The following is an 18,008-nucleotide window of genomic DNA, read 5'->3' on the forward strand; positions in this document are numbered from 1 at the left end:
GCCGACTCGAGGGCACATAACAACAACAACAACATAGGTATCATTATTATTTCCAGAAAGTTTAAATAGCTTGTGAAGTTTACATAGCAAAAAAGCTGAGTTTGAGCTAACTGGTTAGTGTTCATTTCCCTACTCATACTCATATTGTACATTTACTAAGTGAATGTACAGTACTTAATATACAGTAGTTTAAAAATGTGTATGTATGTGGGTTTTTTGTTGTCGTCGTTATGTGCTATTGAGTTGTGTCTGACTCATAGTGACCTTATGGACAACAGAGTGAAACACTGCCTGGTCCTGTGCCAGCCTCATGATCTCTACTATACGAGCCCATCACTGCAGCCACTGTGTCAAACCATCTTGTTGAGGGCCTTCCCCTCTTTCATTGACCCTCCACTTTACCAAGCATGACATCCTTCTCCAGAGAATGGTCCCTTCTGGCAGCATGACCAAAGTAGGTGAGATGAAGTCTGGCTATTCTCGCTTCCAAGGAGCATTCCGGCTGCACTTCGGGACAGATTTGTTAAGTCCTTTTAGCAGACCATGGTACTCTTAGCATTCTTTGCCAACACCACACAGAAAGCATCCACTCTTCTTTGTTCTTCCTTATTCATTGTCCAGCTCTCACATGCATATGAGGCGACTGAAAATATCATGGCTTGGGTTAGGCATAGCTTAGTCTTTAAGGAGATATCTTTGCTCTTCAGCACTTGAAAGAGGTCTTTTGCAACAGATTTGCCCAATGCCATATGTCTTTTGATATCTTGACTGCTGCGTCCATTGGCATTGATTTCAACACCATTATTCACAGCATTATTCACAATGGCAAAAGGATGGAAACAACCTAAGTGCTGATCCATGGATGACGGGATAAGAAAACTATGGTACATGCATATAATGGAATATATCCAACATTTTAAAGAATAATGATGAACCTATGAAACCCCTCATAACATGGATCAACCAACCTAGAAGACATTCTGCTGACTGAAATCAGTCAATCACAAAAGAACACAAATTGTATGAGACCATTACTGGAGAAAGTCAAGAATAGATTTACACAGAGAAAGAAATATTACTTTAAGGTTACCAAGGGCGGGAGGGGAAAGGCAGGTAAATTACTAACGAGAAGGTAGACACATATTAACTTGGAGGAAAGGAAAGGCAATATGCAATAAGGGGAGGTCATCATGACATGACCAAGGCAAAGGGACACACTGGAAGGATCTCAAGAGTGAAAGCAACAAAACTAAAACAAACTCACTACCGTGGAGTCGAATCCAGCTCATAGCAACCCCTCCTGGGTTACCGAGGCAGTATCACTATAGAAGTAGACTGCCCAGTCTTCCTTCCGAGGAGTGGCTAGTGGATTTGAACCACTAGCCTTCTAGTTAGCAGTCAGATGTCTTAGGCACTATGCCACCAGAGTAAATACTATTACATATACAATCCTGCGATAACAGTAATAATAGTCTGTAAGTGGATACATAGATAGACACACAAGCTGCACAGAGGTGGGAAGGTGAATGGGACTGTCACCCACAAATACATACAGGTTTGACAGAGGATATTCTTACATTGTGTTTACGTGTGCTGCAAATACATCCATGAATATAGTAGTGCATACAGGGGGCACAGTTAGGGAAATTTCTTAGCCATCCCCAAATACTTTGAGGGAATGAGTCATTGGGCCTGGCAGCTCAGGACCACAGTCTCAGGGGCACCAAAGTCAATTGGCATAACATAATCCACAAACACAGTATTGTAAATCCAACCTTGGTGAGTAGTGGCTGGGGACTTAAAAGCTTGTGAGCAACCATCTGAGGGGCAACTGTTGGTGTCTCCGCATCTGGAGCACAGAAGAGTGAAGAAAATCAAAGACACAAGGAAATAATTATTCCAGAGGAACAGTGGACCACGTGAACTCCAGCTCCCACAACCTTGAGAACAGAAGAACTAAATGGTGCCCAGCTACCACTATTGATTGCTCTGAAGGATACCGCAATAGAAAGTCCTGGAAAGAGGGGGAGAAAAATGTGGAACAAAATTCAAAATAATAAATAATAAAAAAGACCAAGCTTACTGGTCTGATAGAGACTGGGGGGACCCCCGAGGCTATGGCTCTCAGACACCCTTCAAGCTTGGGCCTGAATTCACTTCCATGGCTCAGCTTTTGGCCAAAGATAGACAGGCCTATAATGTGAACAATAACATTAACACTAGGCGGGTATTCACTCCTTAGAACCATCAGTCATACAATCAAAATGGCAGAATTTGCCCAGGGATAATGCTCAGAAGGCAGGATGGGATAGGACAGGACAGATGGAAGGGGTAACCACAGGGAGGAGGTGGGAAGAGTACGGTTACATGGGACTTGCGATCAATGTCACAAAACAAAACGTGTACGAACTGTTAAATGGAAAACCAATTTGCTCTGTAAACTTTCACCCAAATCACAATAAAAAGTTAAAAATACATATATTGTAGCTTCAGTTCTAGAATGCCCATTTAATTTCTTTTAGAGATTCCAATTTCATCTTTACATTCATTTCGTCCGTCTTTTCCTCAGCAATTGACAATTGAGAAGTCTAGGGGGCAGTGAGTCTAAGTAAATGGTGGTGACGTATTTGGAAACAGGATTGTACACAGTGGAGAATGCAATCTGAATTGTGCATGTAGAAAGTGCCGAATAGGTGCATGTCTGGCTATGTACATTTTCACCAAAAATTAAAATACAGGAAAAAGACACAAAGCAGCATGTGAAGTATTTAATTATCTACAAGAAAGATGAAAATCAAAATGCTAGCAGTGTTTAAATTGCCAGCAGTTGATAAGTACTTTTAATAGTTCTATTTTGTATATTATCTGCAATTGGTAAGTATTATTTTTATACTTATAAAAAAAGTATGTATGTGTGTGTCTTAATAACAATCTACCAATCCAAAGGACTCTTAGGAAAAATACCGTCCAAATGTGAAGATGAAATACAAGCATTTTCAGACAGCGAAAACTGAAAAAACTCATTGCCTGCATGCTTGGTATAGAAGAAATAGCCAAAGGAGTTCTCCACGCACAAAGAAAATGATTCCAGACAGAAGCATGGCAAATGAAGAAAGAAATGAAGAGTACCAGAAAGGGAAATACATGGGTTTACAAATATTAGCTGTACAAAATAATAGTACTAATGTTTTATGAAATTTAGACTCTAAAGAAAATGAAAAATGAATTACAAAATAATGAAAAAGATGACCTAGTACGTGTACTTAAAATGCTGTCCAGTTCTAGTATTATCAGAGAGGTGGTGGAAATTATAATTTGAATAAGACATGTTGTGATCTTTAGGGTAATCATGAAAAGAATAATAGTGTGTAACTAATAAGTCAATAACGAGAAAATAGAAAATTGATGATCAAATAAAAAGGTAAAAAACTGAAAAAGAAACAGATGAGTTAAATAGAAAAGAAATAGTAAGATGGTAGATAAACATCCAAATACAACAATAAATGCATTACCTTGAAGTGAACTATATTCTCAAATAAAAGGCTAACATTAAGAGACTGGATTAAAAGAAGCCACACAAAACTGAACTATGAAGAGACACAGCTTAAATGTAAGGAAACAGGTCAAAAGTGAAAGAAGGGAAAGATAAGTATCACAGAAATATTAATAGCAGACAAAGTCGACTTTAAGGCAAAGGAAACATTGTCGAGATTGAGGAGGACAATCTCCTGCTGGGTTAGGAAGGGTCTGACAGATGCTGAAGGACTTTATTCAGGCCTTCCTGAAGCGGACGTGACGTGCAGCGGTGACAGCTGTCTTAACAACCCAATCCGTGCAAACCGTGCATAAACACGTCAGGACGTTTTCTTAGAACTCTGAGACAGGTATGCAAAGTATATGTTTACTGACTTCCTCTTGTGATGTCCTCTTCGAACTTGCAAGAGTTACCACAAGAGATACCAAAAAGCAAACGTATTGCCATCAGTTGATCAAACTCATAGTGACCTTGTAGGACAGGGTGGAATTGCCCCGTGTGGTTTCCAAAGCTGTAATCTTAATGCAAGCAGATTGACTCACCTTTCTCCCACAGAGAGGCTGGTGGGTTCTGGTGTTTGGTTTGCAACTTAGCACTTAACCACTGCACTACCAAGGCTTCCTTCACAAGAGATAACGTGTATGAAAAATGAACACATATTGATGTTGGCTCTGGCATAGTGAACCATCTAAATAAATGCCAGGTACCGCATACCCCCAAACTTCCCCGTTATGTGGAAAACAATAAACTCATACTTGATGCAAACAAAAACAAACAAGAACATCTTACTCCATGGCCAACTATTGAAATGTTTCCTCCGAGCTTAGGAATGAGACAAGGATGTCTGATATTACTTCTCTCAGCGCTGAAGTGAAGGTACTACCCAGTAGAGGAAAGCAGGAAGAAGAAAAAGAGTAGAGACAGGAAATGAAGGAGCAGAGCTGTCCCTGTTGCCAGATGGCATCATCAGGTACATTTAAAAAAAAAAATCCAATGGAATCCACACACCAACTATTAGAATTAATGAAAGATTGAAGAAGGTAGCCAGGATTTTGACTGCCTTTCCTGAAACAGAGGACCATGTGTGGGGCAGGGATGAGGGATGGAGCTGTTGGGGGTAGAGACTAACCAGTTGCTCTGGGGCTGGTTAGATTGGTGATGCCTCTGGGGCGTTAGGAGGGGAGCTCAAGCAGGTGGAATGATCCGATGTAGGTCTGTAGTTCAAAGAGAGAGCTGAGCTATGTAGACATTTAATTACTGCCCTAATATAAAGAGCAGATTCGCTTACATTAAGTTTTTTAAGTGTAAGAAATTGTTACTTGGCTCTCATTTCCTTTTTCTCCATTTCTTTGAGGAACCTAATTCCAGTATTTATCGCCTTCCTGATTTGCAAGCTTCCTTTGACTGAGGGGCTTCCCAGATTCACTGTTATCTTGGTGTAGGATACAGCCCCTTGCTTCTACCAAGTAGGCCTTGGACTTCATCAGCAGAAAACCAGACATCAGAATGACTGCAGTTAGAAGTTATTGGGCACTTCCTGAATCTAGGCAACAGGTTGTTATTTTGGATGAGGGTGATTTTCCAGTGCAGAGGACATGAGCTGTTTCTGAGGTGTTTTTCAAAAGACATGCCTCATGCATCCAAGTCTGCCATCATGGGCTCCAGCCAGTAATCCACCAAGGAGGAAGGTGCTCTGCGATGGATGCTGGCTTCTAGCAAGCATTCAGACAGAGGTGGTGGAAAGGAGAACAGAGAAGGTGTGAGAGGAGTGTTTGTTTCCAAGCATGCATAAACACACCTAAGAATACATTTTTGACAAGTCAGTCAGATGAACCAGAATTCATAGAGCCAGCTGCTCTTTCTAAATAAGCTTTGCTAGACAGTAATGATTCATACTGACGGTGCAGAACTTCGTTGGAATTTATCTAGGTCCTGGGTCCAAGGAGATTTTACAAGAGAAAAAGAAGGTGCAGTGCAATGAATTACTTAATATGACCCTTCTAGCCGTAGTCTTTGTGACTTGTACACAATGATTGGGTGGGACTATGCAAATAGGGTGCTTATGGAAGGCACATAACAACAACAACAACAACATGGCCTACCAAGGTAATTGGACAACTTGCTGCTAATACAAGTAGGGTATTTGGAACCTGTGATGGTTGGAATTATGTGTCATCTTGGCTAGCCATGATTCCCGTTATTGTGTGGTTATTCTCCATTTTGTAATTATAATTTGTAGTTTGATGCAATTACCCTCCATTTTGCGATGTATTGTAAATCCTAGCCACTATGTGGTTATGGGCCCATTGGCGAGTGAGTTGTCTGTTATGTTAATGATGCATGATTAAGGCAGGTTGTATCTTGGAGGTGTTGACTCAAGTCTCCACCCGTATCCCAGTCACCATCCTTACCACCATTTTTCAAATCAGCATCCTTCACCACCTTACTGAAGTCATGTCTTGCTTGAGTCACACCTTTTATCTTACAAGAAATAAAAAGCGAGAGAAGCAAGCAGAGACAGGAGTGACCTACAGTGCAGTGAATTACTTCGTGTGGCCCTTTTGGTCATGGTCTTTATGACTCTTACCAGATGACTGGCTGGGACTATGCAAATGAGGTGTTCATGGCCCACCCGGGGATTGGATAGCTTCCTAATATGAGTAAGGTGCATTGCAGCTTTGTGGAGGGTGGGACCATAGAAATAACGTTTGTGGTCCTAGCGACTGGTACACCATCCGATCTGCAACCTATACAACTATGAGATCAGAAGAACTAGATGGTGCCCGGCTACCACTGCCATCCACTTGGAAGGGATGTAGGAGCTCCTGCATAAAGAGGGAGAACAATGTGGAACAAAACTCCAAATCATTTGGAGGCAAAAAAAAAAAAAAGAAGGTGGGGACCAGGTTTGCTGGTCCAAAAGAGCCTGGTGTAACCACTGAGACTATGGCCCCTAGCTGCCCTTCAGGTCTGGAATTGAACCCACAACTGTGGTTTCCAGCCAAACAAAGAACAGGCATGTGAGTTAAACATTTACCTCAAGTAGACACACGCCCTGGAGAGAACGATCATGGGAGAAGGAAGGGCTGCTTATGCACAGGGAGATAGCTCAGGGTGCAGAAGAGTATGAAGGGACAGACACTGGGAGGAGGTAACTATGGGGAGGAAGTGGGAGGGGAGCTGCTGCATTGTAAATTTTGGTCAATGACATGAGACAAAGTATATGTGAACTGCTGTATGAAAAGTGAATTTACTCTGTAAATCTTCACCCAAATCCTAATTAAAAAAAAAAAAAGAAAGAAAGAAATAACGTTTGTGGAACCCCAGTAAGGGGGTTGGTCAGTTTTGCCATCCCACTAGAGTTAATGCTTGACCGAGGAGACAGGGATCTCTAACACCAGAGATAACAAGAGAAGCAGCAACAGAAGAGCTACAGAGGCAACAGAGCCAGGATACTGGCAGGAGACCAGCAGGAGATGGCGGGGGGGGGGGGGGGGCTTCCTGGCCCATGGAGCAAGAAAGCAGGGCACCTTTGGGCAAGAGGCTTCCTGGGAAGTGGAGTGCCTCTGGATATTTAATGGACCTAGGTTTGCCAACCTGAGAGCTAGAGTTAAACGTCTTCTGTCCTAGGCTTAGTGGGTGACTCTGAGCATTTATTGGCAGAACTGAATGAGCTATGTAACTTGCCTGACCAGGGCAAAGGCCAGGCTGAGGAGCTGAGGGCCAGAGACAGGCCTGGCTGTGGGCACAGCTGAGAAGAGGCTGTCCTGATCGAAGGCCTGTGCCCTGAGCCTTCCTGGACCTGGATTGTAACCTGTTATTTTCCTAATAAAGGACATCGCTGTGAGTATGGTCTGTGAGATCTGCCCATTGCAAGGAATTATCAAACCTGGCCAAGAAGAAGAGAACACTGTCAGGGCACACCTGGTACCAAGTAGTGAACAGGTCGCAGGGTGGAGGATGTCTGATCTTGGCCTCACAGGAATCAGCCGTGGGCTGCTGATGGTGATATCCTCGCCCCTTTTGAAGTCAGAGGAGGCCAGACACCCCACCAGGCCATCCCTACAGAAGGATTCTAAATACCTCAACAGGTAGAATTTACTAAAGGCTAGTCCACTGGTGCGTAGTTTCAGTATTTTTAAAATTAAAAAGGTGGAGGGATGTTGCTCAGAAAAATGAGGCAAGGAGGAAAAATGTGTTTTCTGCATGAAGGGCTGTTTTGGCCAAACCTATGAGATTGACTTCCACTCTGGGAAGTCAAACTTGGGCTTTACCTCTAGCAACTTCTATGCGGTAGTATGAGGTGACAGGTGCCTGGCTTTGGGTCCACCTGTCTTTGGATTCTTGGTGGATGAGGCTTGTCTAGGTGGCTGTGGCAACCAAGGAGAAACACAGCACTCTCTTAGAGACACAGGCTGTCACTTCTGTGGTGTGGTCATGTCCAGTTGTTAATTTCCAAATGAGTTGTCCAAGTGAAATTTCTAGACCAGTTTGTAATCCTTGCTTGAGGTTATTCTGCCACCTGGGCTCCATTAATTGACCACTGTGTAAATTGTATACACTGGTTGTGATATAAATGTTCAATGTAATCCAATATATGTTGTTGTTATGTGCCGTCGAGTCTGACCTGACTCATAGCAACCCCTCCTTGGGTTTCGGAGGTGATATCACTACAGAAGTAGATTGCCCAACCTTCCTTCTGAGGAGCGGCTGGTGGGTTTGAACTGCCAGCCTTCTAGCTAGCAGTCAAGTGCCTTAGGCACTATGCTACCAGAATTCCTAATCCAATATATAAGTGTTTGTATATAAGGAGCTCTGGTGGCATAGTGCCTAAGGCACTTGACTGCTAACCAGAAGGCGGATGGTTCAAACCCACCAGTTGCTCCTCAGAAGGAAGGTTGGGCAATCTACTTCTGTAGTGATAACGCCTCTGAAACCCAAGGAGGGGTCGCTGTGAGTCAGGTCTGACTCGATGGCAGTGAGTTTGGTTTGTTTTTTGATATATATGTGTGCCAAACACTTAGTGCTAAGTGCTAGGCATTGACCTAAGTGCTTTATGTATATTAAACCATTAGTGCTCACATTAGTAATTTGAGTTTGGTGTTCTTGTTGTTCCCAGTTAATAGATGGAAAAGCAATGGCAGAGATAGATAGGTTTGTTACCCAGCCAAAGTAACACAGCTGGGAAGAAGTGGTGGGCCCAGGCTTTGACCCACAGCTCTCTTCCTGTGACACCTACTTCCCTTATTGCAACAGCTCTATATGGAAATGGTGAACATTTTAATATATGTAGTACCTATGATGTTTTATTTTCCCGTAGGAGTGACTGGGTAACATCCTACAAGGTGATGGTGAGCAATGACAGCCATACATGGGTCACTGTTAAGAATGGATCAGGAGACATGGTGAGTCTCTGCTTCCCTCTGACTGTGTCCTTGGTGCCTGGCTGTGTGGGGCTCGGCACAGAGAGGGAGTCATGCAACACTGGCGCCTCGAAGTTCACTGATTCTGTGTCAGCTCAGACCAGCATGAGAGCCTGATGGACAGTGATTCCCCTTCCATGGCCTGCGCTTCAGCACCAAGTGACCCACAGTATAACCTTCAGCCCTTGGTCTTTAGCCTCCTACAGAAATCACAGATTAGCCCTTAAAGATGTACAGAACATGGGGTATGCTGGAACCCCTCATAGCTATTCAATGTTAATAGTCTCCTAACTTTCTTTGATGGCTGCAAACTTTTAGTTCCACAGTTCGCCAGTTCTGCATGTTACTCTCGTATTCAGATTCCTACGTGCTTATTCCTAATAACATATGCAATGTCTTACACAGTTGGACGGCAGGCTCCTTTGTCAATCTGTTTCTCATTCTTACCCCACGTGCACACTCCTGTGTTATAGGAAAAATGAGCCTCTTGCCCTTCTCCCTGGAATCCCATCTCTGGAAATCCCATGTCTGCTGCTGCTTTTCCCTAGACCGCCCCCCCCCGCCCTGTAAATCTAAATAGTTTCCTTCAGAGCCAGCACTGATGGCACCTCCTCCCCGAAGCTTTGGCTAGCCCTTCCTCTGCCCCTTTCTATGGCTCTAATCGACTCCTCTTACTGGATATGCTTGCCACCACCACCGCCACCAGATAGTGACTTCCTGAGAGCAAGGCCCAGACCTAATTCGTTGTTCTTTTCCCCTAAATACCCTGCACACATCAGCTGATGCTCAATAGTGCCTTGTTGAATGAATGAATTACTGATGCTCGTATCCTTTGCCAGCTCTAAAAGCTTCTTCCTTTTTCTCCTTCTGCATAAACAGATATTTGAAGGGAACACTGAGAAGGAGATCCCAGTTCTCAATGAGCTGCCCGTTCCCATGGTGGCCCGCTACATCCGCATAAACCCGCAGTCCTGGTGGGACAACGGGAGCATCTGTATGCGGATGGAAATCCTGGGCTGCCCACTACCAGGTGAGCTCCCCGCAGGGTAGGATTGCCAACAGAGAGCAGATGCCTCACAGAGGCAAGGCAAAGGAAGGCCAGAGGAGCCCTCACACACAGAGAACTTTCAGCAGCAGATTCTGAAAGACCTGGAGAAACAATATGGGCAGAGACAGCGAGCTGGCGCCACAGTGGGCTGGATGGAACCAGCACCAGTGCGCTGCTCGTGTGGAAACGCTGAGCCAGTATATGCTTTGTTTTGCATGTTTTCACCCAAAACCAAATATATATATATATATATATATTAAAAAACCACGACCCCTTTTCTCATATTAAAAAAACCCAATACGTGTCTCTTGTAGATTGAGAGGATGGCACAGGACCAGGCAGTGTTTTATGCTGTTGTCCGTAGGGTGGTTATGAGTCCAGACTGACTCAATGATCCCTAGAACAGCAACAACAACTGTAGGATATTTAGAAAACATAGATAAGCAATAACAAAAATAAATAAAAATTTCATGAACATTCAAGGTAGAGAAATCGCCTACCAGCCGTGGTTTTACCCGCTGCCTTCATGAGACAATGCATGTTTCAGGGCTGAGAATTCACTCGGCATTATCACTCAGAAATGAGCAAAAGGAAGTATTTTTCAAACGAAATGTTTGGCAATAAATTTAATTGTGCATGAGAGCTCCCACTACACTGGGTGGTGGGAGTGAGGGGGGACGTGGTAGAAGTCAGTTTTAAACTTGACAGTTTTAATAGTCTCTCTCTGGTTAAATAGTTTCACTGGGATGTCTGTTTCTTTGGCTAAATGCTTGTCTTTTGAGCTGTATTCCCAGTTGAGGCTATATGGGGGTGACCTTGTGGTGGCAGAAAGAAAAACTCCATTGCCGTGGGGTTGAGATCAGTTCGTGGCGATCCCATGTGCGGCACAGTAGAACTGCTCCGTGGGTTTTCCTGGCTGTAGTCTTTATGGAGGAAGATTGCCAGGCCTTTCTTCCATTGCACTGCTGAGTGGGTTTGAACCACAGACCTTTAGGTTAGCAGTCGAGTGGAAACCATCTGTGCCACACAGGGACCTGCTGCACTGAAGAAAACCAGTAATCCAAACCCACTGCCATCAAGTCAATTCCAGCTCATTGTGACCCCATAGAATACAAGCTATGAATCTTTACAGAAGTAGATTGACTCATCTTCCTCCCATAGAACAACTGGTGGATTTGAATCACAGACCTCCTGGTTAGCAGCCAAATGCTGTACCCACTGCACCACCAGAGCTGCTTAAAGAAAAGAGACTTGAATTCACCTTTGCCATCTGGATCCTTGCTGGTGTCTGCCCTGGAGAGGTTGCCTGGTTCTGTATGGACATTCAGAGGCAGTGACCCAGAGCCTGTAGTCGTAGCCTCACCATCCTGACCAGACATCTGCAGGGAGAGAACCTGGCCCCTTAGCCACCCTTATGGCCCCTCAGCCTGGCCTGTGGGAATGTTCAGTCTAACCACCCACAGTGAGGCCCTGAGGAGCAAGGTGCACAGCCGTGGGCTGGTCTCTCCCCTCCTCTCCTTCAGTGAGGCCCTGCCAGTCTTGCCTAGTGGGAGGCATGGCCATGGCTCACTGTGGAGCTGGAGGTCCTCCCGGTACCCCTGGGGAAAGGGTCCCACCGGGTGTGATGTCCTCAGGTGCCCACGAACCCGTCGTGCTGTTTCCGTAGCCTCGCTACCCTGGTGAACTTGCATTTATCACGTTTTCAATGCATAGTTAAGGCCATGCTAGTGTTTTCCTCTTGGTCCCATTATATCCATGATCCTGCTCTGCCAACCACCAATTTCCAGAACGCAAACCCTGTGCTGGTGAGGAAGACAGTCTCTCGACCTATTACCCTCCCTTGCATTAGATGGACTTCCACCAGACAAGCCCTTTGTTAGACATGTGTTCCTACTTCCTAGATTAGAAAACGTCTCCCATGTCATTAAAACTATTAGAGACCATCTGGTTTATGGACGTCTTCTAGTCTATGGGTGAAATCCCACATCTTTAATCTGTCTGGCGTAGCTGGGAGCTGAGTTGTTTAAAGTATTTGGATTCAAGAAACAACCCCACTCTGAACATCCTTGTTTCTGTGCCATTGTGCATGCCCACAATTGCTTTCTGAAGGTAGATTCTGAAAAGTGCAATTGCTGGGGCAAAGGGTCAACTCATTTTTGAGGCTGATGCAGAAAGAATGTGGAAGCCTGGCCTGGTTTTGGATCTGGGTGTCCTCTGGGGATGGCTCCTCCTGGGATTGCAGTTGAGGGCCAGCAGCCAGGGCCAGTGGGGGCTTTCCTGAGCACAGTGTGTCCGGGCCATGAGGTCAGTGAGCCATGCAAGGCCCCTGCCCCTGCCAGGCTGGGCACTTGCTCTGCCCCAGCTCAGCTTAGTCTCCGTTGGCTGGCTTTCAAGGACAGGGCCATGGTTTCTCTCTGCAGCAGGAATGCATCTGCTGTTGGTAGAGGGCGAAGTGCAGCTTGTGAGAATCTCATGAAATAAATATTTCCCTGTGAAGTTATTCTTGAAGTGCATGTGTGTTTGAGGATAAGTCCTAGGGGCTAAACACTGACAGAGACAGAGGCACTTTATGAAGTTTGGGTTTCAAGTGTAGACTCGGAATGTTTCTGTTTTCCGCTCCCAAATATTTAGGGCCATTTTCCTTCTAGAAGTTATTTAGCCATTCGGCCCAGGGGAGCTGGCTGTTCACGCATGCCTCTTGGTGGTGGTCATGTCTGGGGCCTGGGGGTGACACAGGGCCTTGAGTCCACACCACTGCCCTGAAGCTGTTGTAAGTTAATGAGGCCAAGCCAGTGATACCCCAGCTGACTCAGCGTCCCAAACCAAAGGTGGTCTAGTCCCAGCCCCCAACTCTGGTTCATGAAAAATTCATTTCCCTTTGCTTCTGCTCGTCTTTGTTCTTTCCTTTTCATCCTTATCATCTTCAGGCAAACGCTCTGGTGGGGGCTGAGGAGGGTGGTGGTTCTTTAAGTCCTCAGGAATAATGCTTCCAGAAATTTCTGGACTGGAAAATGGATGACCATGTACTACAGTCTGTTAATAGGACTTGTAAAGTTCAAAAGTAAAAGAAAGGCCTGGTCCCCAAATTTGAGTTGAAATGTCCATTTTTAACTCTTAGAAGTGCCACCAGAGCTTCCGTCTTAGGATAAGTTTCTGATAACGAAGAATTCAAGTTAAGATATATGTCGGCAGACTTGGACCTCACACCATTGGTGGTTTTCAGGTATCATGCTGTTGCAAACGGAATTGCAGCTCACGCTGCAGTTATAGGAGCCCAGTGTTTCTGCACACAATTCCCCCACAAGGCTGCAGGCTTGTGCCTAGGGTCTTGGGAAATAACCTTTAGGGTGGGGGGTGGCAATGCTTAAGCCCCTGGTGCTGCCCTGTAGTTTCCTTTCATGAATGTGTGGCTGTCCTAGTCAGGTTTTTCCAAGAAACATGCAGGTAACATACAAACATACAAACATGCAGGTAACATACACACATTAACTAGCACTGGATCTGCTCCCAGCTCGTGGGGACCCCACACACAATGGAGTGAAATGCTGCCCTTCCTGTGCCACCCTGTGGTCAGTTGCACAGATGGACTCCACAGGGTCTCATGGGCTGACTTTCAGAAGTAGGTCACCAGGCCTCTCTTCCTAGTCTCTCCTAGTCTGGAAGCTCCACTGAAACATATTCAGCCTCCTAGCTGCATGCAAGCTTCCACTGACAGACGGGTGGGGGCTGCACCTGAGATGCTTGCCTGGGAATTGAACCTGGGTCTCTGACATGGAAGGGGAGGATTCGACCACTGAACTACTGCGCTTCACACATATAGAAGCACACATTTCTACCTCTGTCTATCTGGAGAGAGACTGGATGATTTTAAGCACTTCACTCCCATGATCACGAATGGGCAGGGGGTCCAGCAAGTCCAAATCTGTAGTGCAGCCTTTGCCATATTGTAGTTGATGTCCCTGCCGATGCGTTTGCTCCTTTGTGAGTCTTGACCAAGCCCCTTGTAATCAGACACATCTTTGGTCCTGTAGCCCACATGTGACGCAGGGCTGGGTATAGAGCCCATGCTCGGTGAACTGTGGAATGACGTCAGGGAAGGCCTCCAGCTTTGAGACTAGGCAGCATCTTCATAAATCTCTGGGCATTGGGCAGAGGCACCCGTGTCTAACCAAGGATGGGGCCATGGGCTTACTCCGTCCTTTACTGTGACATCAAGGTAGCAAAACATTGGACTGGCCAGTTCATTATTGACATTAACTAGAAACCATCTGTAGGCATCTGATGCCTTTGATTACTTTGTCATGCAAAGTGAGACACGCTTCCTAGGGTTATTCAGGCTGGTTAGGTGGGGTGACCAATGACTGCATTTTGCCCAGGACTGAGGTGTTTGCTGGCATGTGGGACAAATTGGTCACCCTCTGGTTTAGCCATGTTAGCATGGTTTGGTAAGTCCCAGAAGCCCTGGGTTGGGAGAGCTCTTGATGAATCAGCGTGTTCAGAGGAGGGAGCCCGCAGGGTGACACCGTGGAATGCTCATGGCAACTGGAGGAATGGGAGTGTGTAGGCAGGACAGAGACAACACGGGGAAATTTGATGGCTGTCTTCAAAGTCTGTAGGATCCTCATGCATGAAAGGAAGAAGACTTGGTCATCGTAGTTCAAGAAGGTTGAATTGGGATCAGCAGATAGACTTCAGGTCCAGAAAGGAAGATGTTCCTAACACGTAGGCTGTAGAGCAGTGGCATAGGCTGCTTTGGGAAGTGAGGCCTCCTTGTCCTGCAAGGACTCCAAGAACTTTGTATCAGCGACAGGCTAAAATCAGTTCTGGAAAGGAGATGAAGAGTAGGTGAGATGACGTAAGGATTTTCTTATCTGACCATGTCCGAGGGGTAAGAAATTACTGAGGTGAGGGAGGCTAGAGGCTCTGGAGAGCAGCTGGGATCTGTGGTGGACACCGGAGAAGGGATCTTATTGTGCACAGCAGGAGGAAGGAGCAGCAGGCAGGCCAAGATCCTTGGAGCTGGCACGGTCTACGGCTCAGATGCGACTGATGGATAGGCTCTGTCTGTAGATCCTGGGGGACCTGGGTGGTACAAATAGGTAACATTCTCGGCTGCTAACTGAAAGGTTGGAGGTTCGAGTCTGCCTTGGAAGGAAGTCCTGACAATCTACTTCTGAATAGTCAGCCGTTGAGGGCCCTGTGGGGCACAGCTGCACTCTGACATACTTGGGGTCGGCATGAGTGACAGTCACCTCAAGGGCAGCTTGTTCTGTAGACTCTGGACCCAGTAGGGCTGGGCCTGAGTCTCAATCATCTCTTCACATAGTATTGGGCTCATAATAGGTTCTCAGTAAAACTTGTCTAGTTGAAATAAATGGACAAGTAAAGAAGTATTTGTTTAACATGTGGGAGGCTGAGGGTTGGTTTTGAGACTTTTCTGGAACATCTACCCATATCCTTAGGCAAAGTGATTAGTCTTAACAAAGAGGAATGTGGCCAAACAGAGTTCTTTTGTACTCTGAGCTTTCTTCCAGAGTTTTCTTCCAGGGTTCTGGGTTTCCTTCCATCTTTTTGAAGAACCTTGTAGGCCTAACTTGTGTTCAAAGCAAAGGGGTCTTTAAAGGTCTTGGGAAAGGGGCTCCCGAGGCTCGCGGGGTATTGAATGGCCTTTGGAAATCAGGCTGCAGGTAAATGGAGTATAGCTAATATCCAAACAGTGTAACCTTTGCTTTGAGACACAGGTTTGGAAACCACAGGGAGGGCGGCCTGCCACGAGGCGTGGTCTGCCCATGCACCCAAAAGGAAAGAGCTTGGAAAATAATTGTGGGGTGTTTGGCTGAACCCGAATTGCTTTGCTTTCTTTCCTGAACAAAATGCCATGTTGTCATCTGCCATGATTTCCCTTTTAGTGCCCCTTGTTTGTTTCCAGCAGTATTGCTGGCAGTCCTTTTGTGGATGTCAGACATTGCATTTGCAGTGTTGGGGTCTGTATGTGAGTTTGACTTGGTGCACAGTCTTAGTCCTCCAGGTTAAAGCAAGTCCTTGGGCAGGACCTGTGGCTGTGGGAATGCAGACACACTGCAGGGGCTGTGGACTGCACGTGTGTCTTACTTGTCCCTGCTGTGTGGTGTGCTCAGGAATTTTAACACCGAAGGAAAAAAAAAGTCCATTGCCATCGACACAATTCTGGCTCATAGCTTCCCTACAGGATGGGGCAGAACTGCCCCCTAGGGTGTCTAAGGCAGTCAGTCTTTACTGAAGCAGACTGCCTCATGTTTCTCCCATGGAGCAGCTGGTGGGTTCAAACCACTGACCTTTTCGTTAACAGCCCAATGCTTTAATCAGTGCGCCACCAGAGCTCCTTGTACTTCAGCACAGTGCTTCTCTAATGTCCATGCCTGCAAGCTGGCTGGGTCTACCCGTTAAACACAAAAACCAGGCGTCGGCAAGCTGGCTGGCTCATGGCACCCGTGTGTGTCTGAGTGGAACCATGCTCCACGGGCTTCTACTGGCTGGTTTACAGAAGTAGATCACCAGGCCTTTGTACCGTGGTGCCTGCAGGTGGGCTCAAACCTGCAGCCTTTCAGTTAGCAGCCGAGGGTGTTAACTGCATCACTCTAACAGCAGAATGCTCTTTAACACAGAAACAGGCTGTGAGGTCGAGGCAGCCAGCAGAGGGGAAGCACTGGGAGCGAGCCCTCATCTCCTTGGTCAGTGGGGTGAGTGGCTTTAGCGCCACGTTTTCTGTTTGAAGTGAGCTGGCTGGGGTGTCGGCTGCATCCGGGCTGTTGGTCTCTAAGCCCTTGTCATTTCCAGGGGAAGGATCTCAGGGCAGATGGAGTGAATCCTTCCCCCTTTCCCCCCATCACTCTTCCCTGTCCCAGTTTGCTCTTTCCCATCATGTGCTCTTTGTTTTTACATCATTGGTACATGCTCATAGTGACCGAATGTGCTTTAAGTCTGTCTGTACGCAGAAGAGTCAAGTGAAGAGCAGACTTCTCCGCCCCTCTCTAACTTGCCAGCCCTGCACATCACCTCTGCCTGTCTTTTCTGATGACACTGGGTAGGGTGCTTCAATTCCTCATAATAGCAGCTCAGCCCAACTGGCTTCTGTGTTAAGGGAATTTATTCTCTCATGTGATTGAAAGTCCCAGTGAAGGTCAGATTCCAGAGTTGGTTAACTCAGTAGTTCATGATGTTGGGGTTCTCTCTGGTCTCTCCAAGGAGCCCTGGTGGTGCAGTGGTTAAGCTCTCAGCAGCTAACTGAAAAATCAGTGGTTCAAACTCACCAGCTGCTCTTCAGGAGAAAGATGGGGCAGTCTATTTCCATAAAGATGACAGCCTTGGACATCCTGTGGGGCAGTGCTACTCTGTCCTATAGGAGCTGCTAGAAGCTGGAAAGGACAGCAGCAGTGAGGCAGCAATGGGCTGGTCTGTCTTGTGAGACATCCCTGTCATCGACATCATCCTGAGGCTGCGTCCTCTGTAGTCAGACGATGACTGCAGTGATCACTGGGCAATATGCTTTGCATTCCTAGGCTAGCAAAGCAATCCTCACTCACCCCTGTTCTGTGCCAACAAAGCCCTCCCTGCAGTCCAGTCAGTAAGTGGGGGATGCTATGCTCTGATTGGCTTCAACTGGTCAAATTGGCCTCTTCCTAGAAGTGGGAAAGGGAGGGTTCCTAAGCACTCTAGGGCTTCTGTTAAGAAGGATGGAAGAGGAATGAACACTGGGTAAGAAACCAGTAGTATCCAGCACACTTACAAAAATGTCCGTGAACGTGCACATACCTAGAATACTGGTCCATCATTGATTTATTTAGTGCTGACGGTTTGTGAGCCACATAGATATCCCATCTGATACTAAGAATAGACCAATGAGGGAGGTGCTGTTCTTTTCCCCATTGAGGAGGTGGAGAAACTAGGGCAAAGATGCTGAAATGACTTTCCCAAGATCACACAGTGTGATGAACCCAGGCAGTCTGGCTCCTGGGATCTTGGT

At 46.1% G+C, this 18,008-nt stretch overlaps 1 protein-coding gene across 1 annotated transcript in view; it reads left to right on the plus strand.

Annotated features, from left to right (window-relative positions):
* CPXM2 (carboxypeptidase X, M14 family member 2) overlaps window positions 1-18,008 on the plus strand; it is a 124,687-nt gene that overhangs the window by 74,618 nt on the left and 32,061 nt on the right. Inside the window, exons 5-6 of the mRNA XM_007936810.2 lie at window positions 8,856-8,940; window positions 9,838-9,988. Of these exons, the coding sequence (XP_007935001.1) occupies window positions 8,856-8,940; window positions 9,838-9,988 (236 nt within the window). The remainder of the gene's footprint in view (window positions 1-8,855; window positions 8,941-9,837; window positions 9,989-18,008) is intronic.

The sequence above is a fragment of the Orycteropus afer genome, unplaced genomic scaffold (assembly GCF_000298275.1).
Source record: "Orycteropus afer afer isolate SDZICR_OR568_19922 unplaced genomic scaffold, OryAfe1.0 scaffold00038, whole genome shotgun sequence".
NCBI lineage: Eukaryota > Metazoa > Chordata > Mammalia > Tubulidentata > Orycteropodidae > Orycteropus > Orycteropus afer.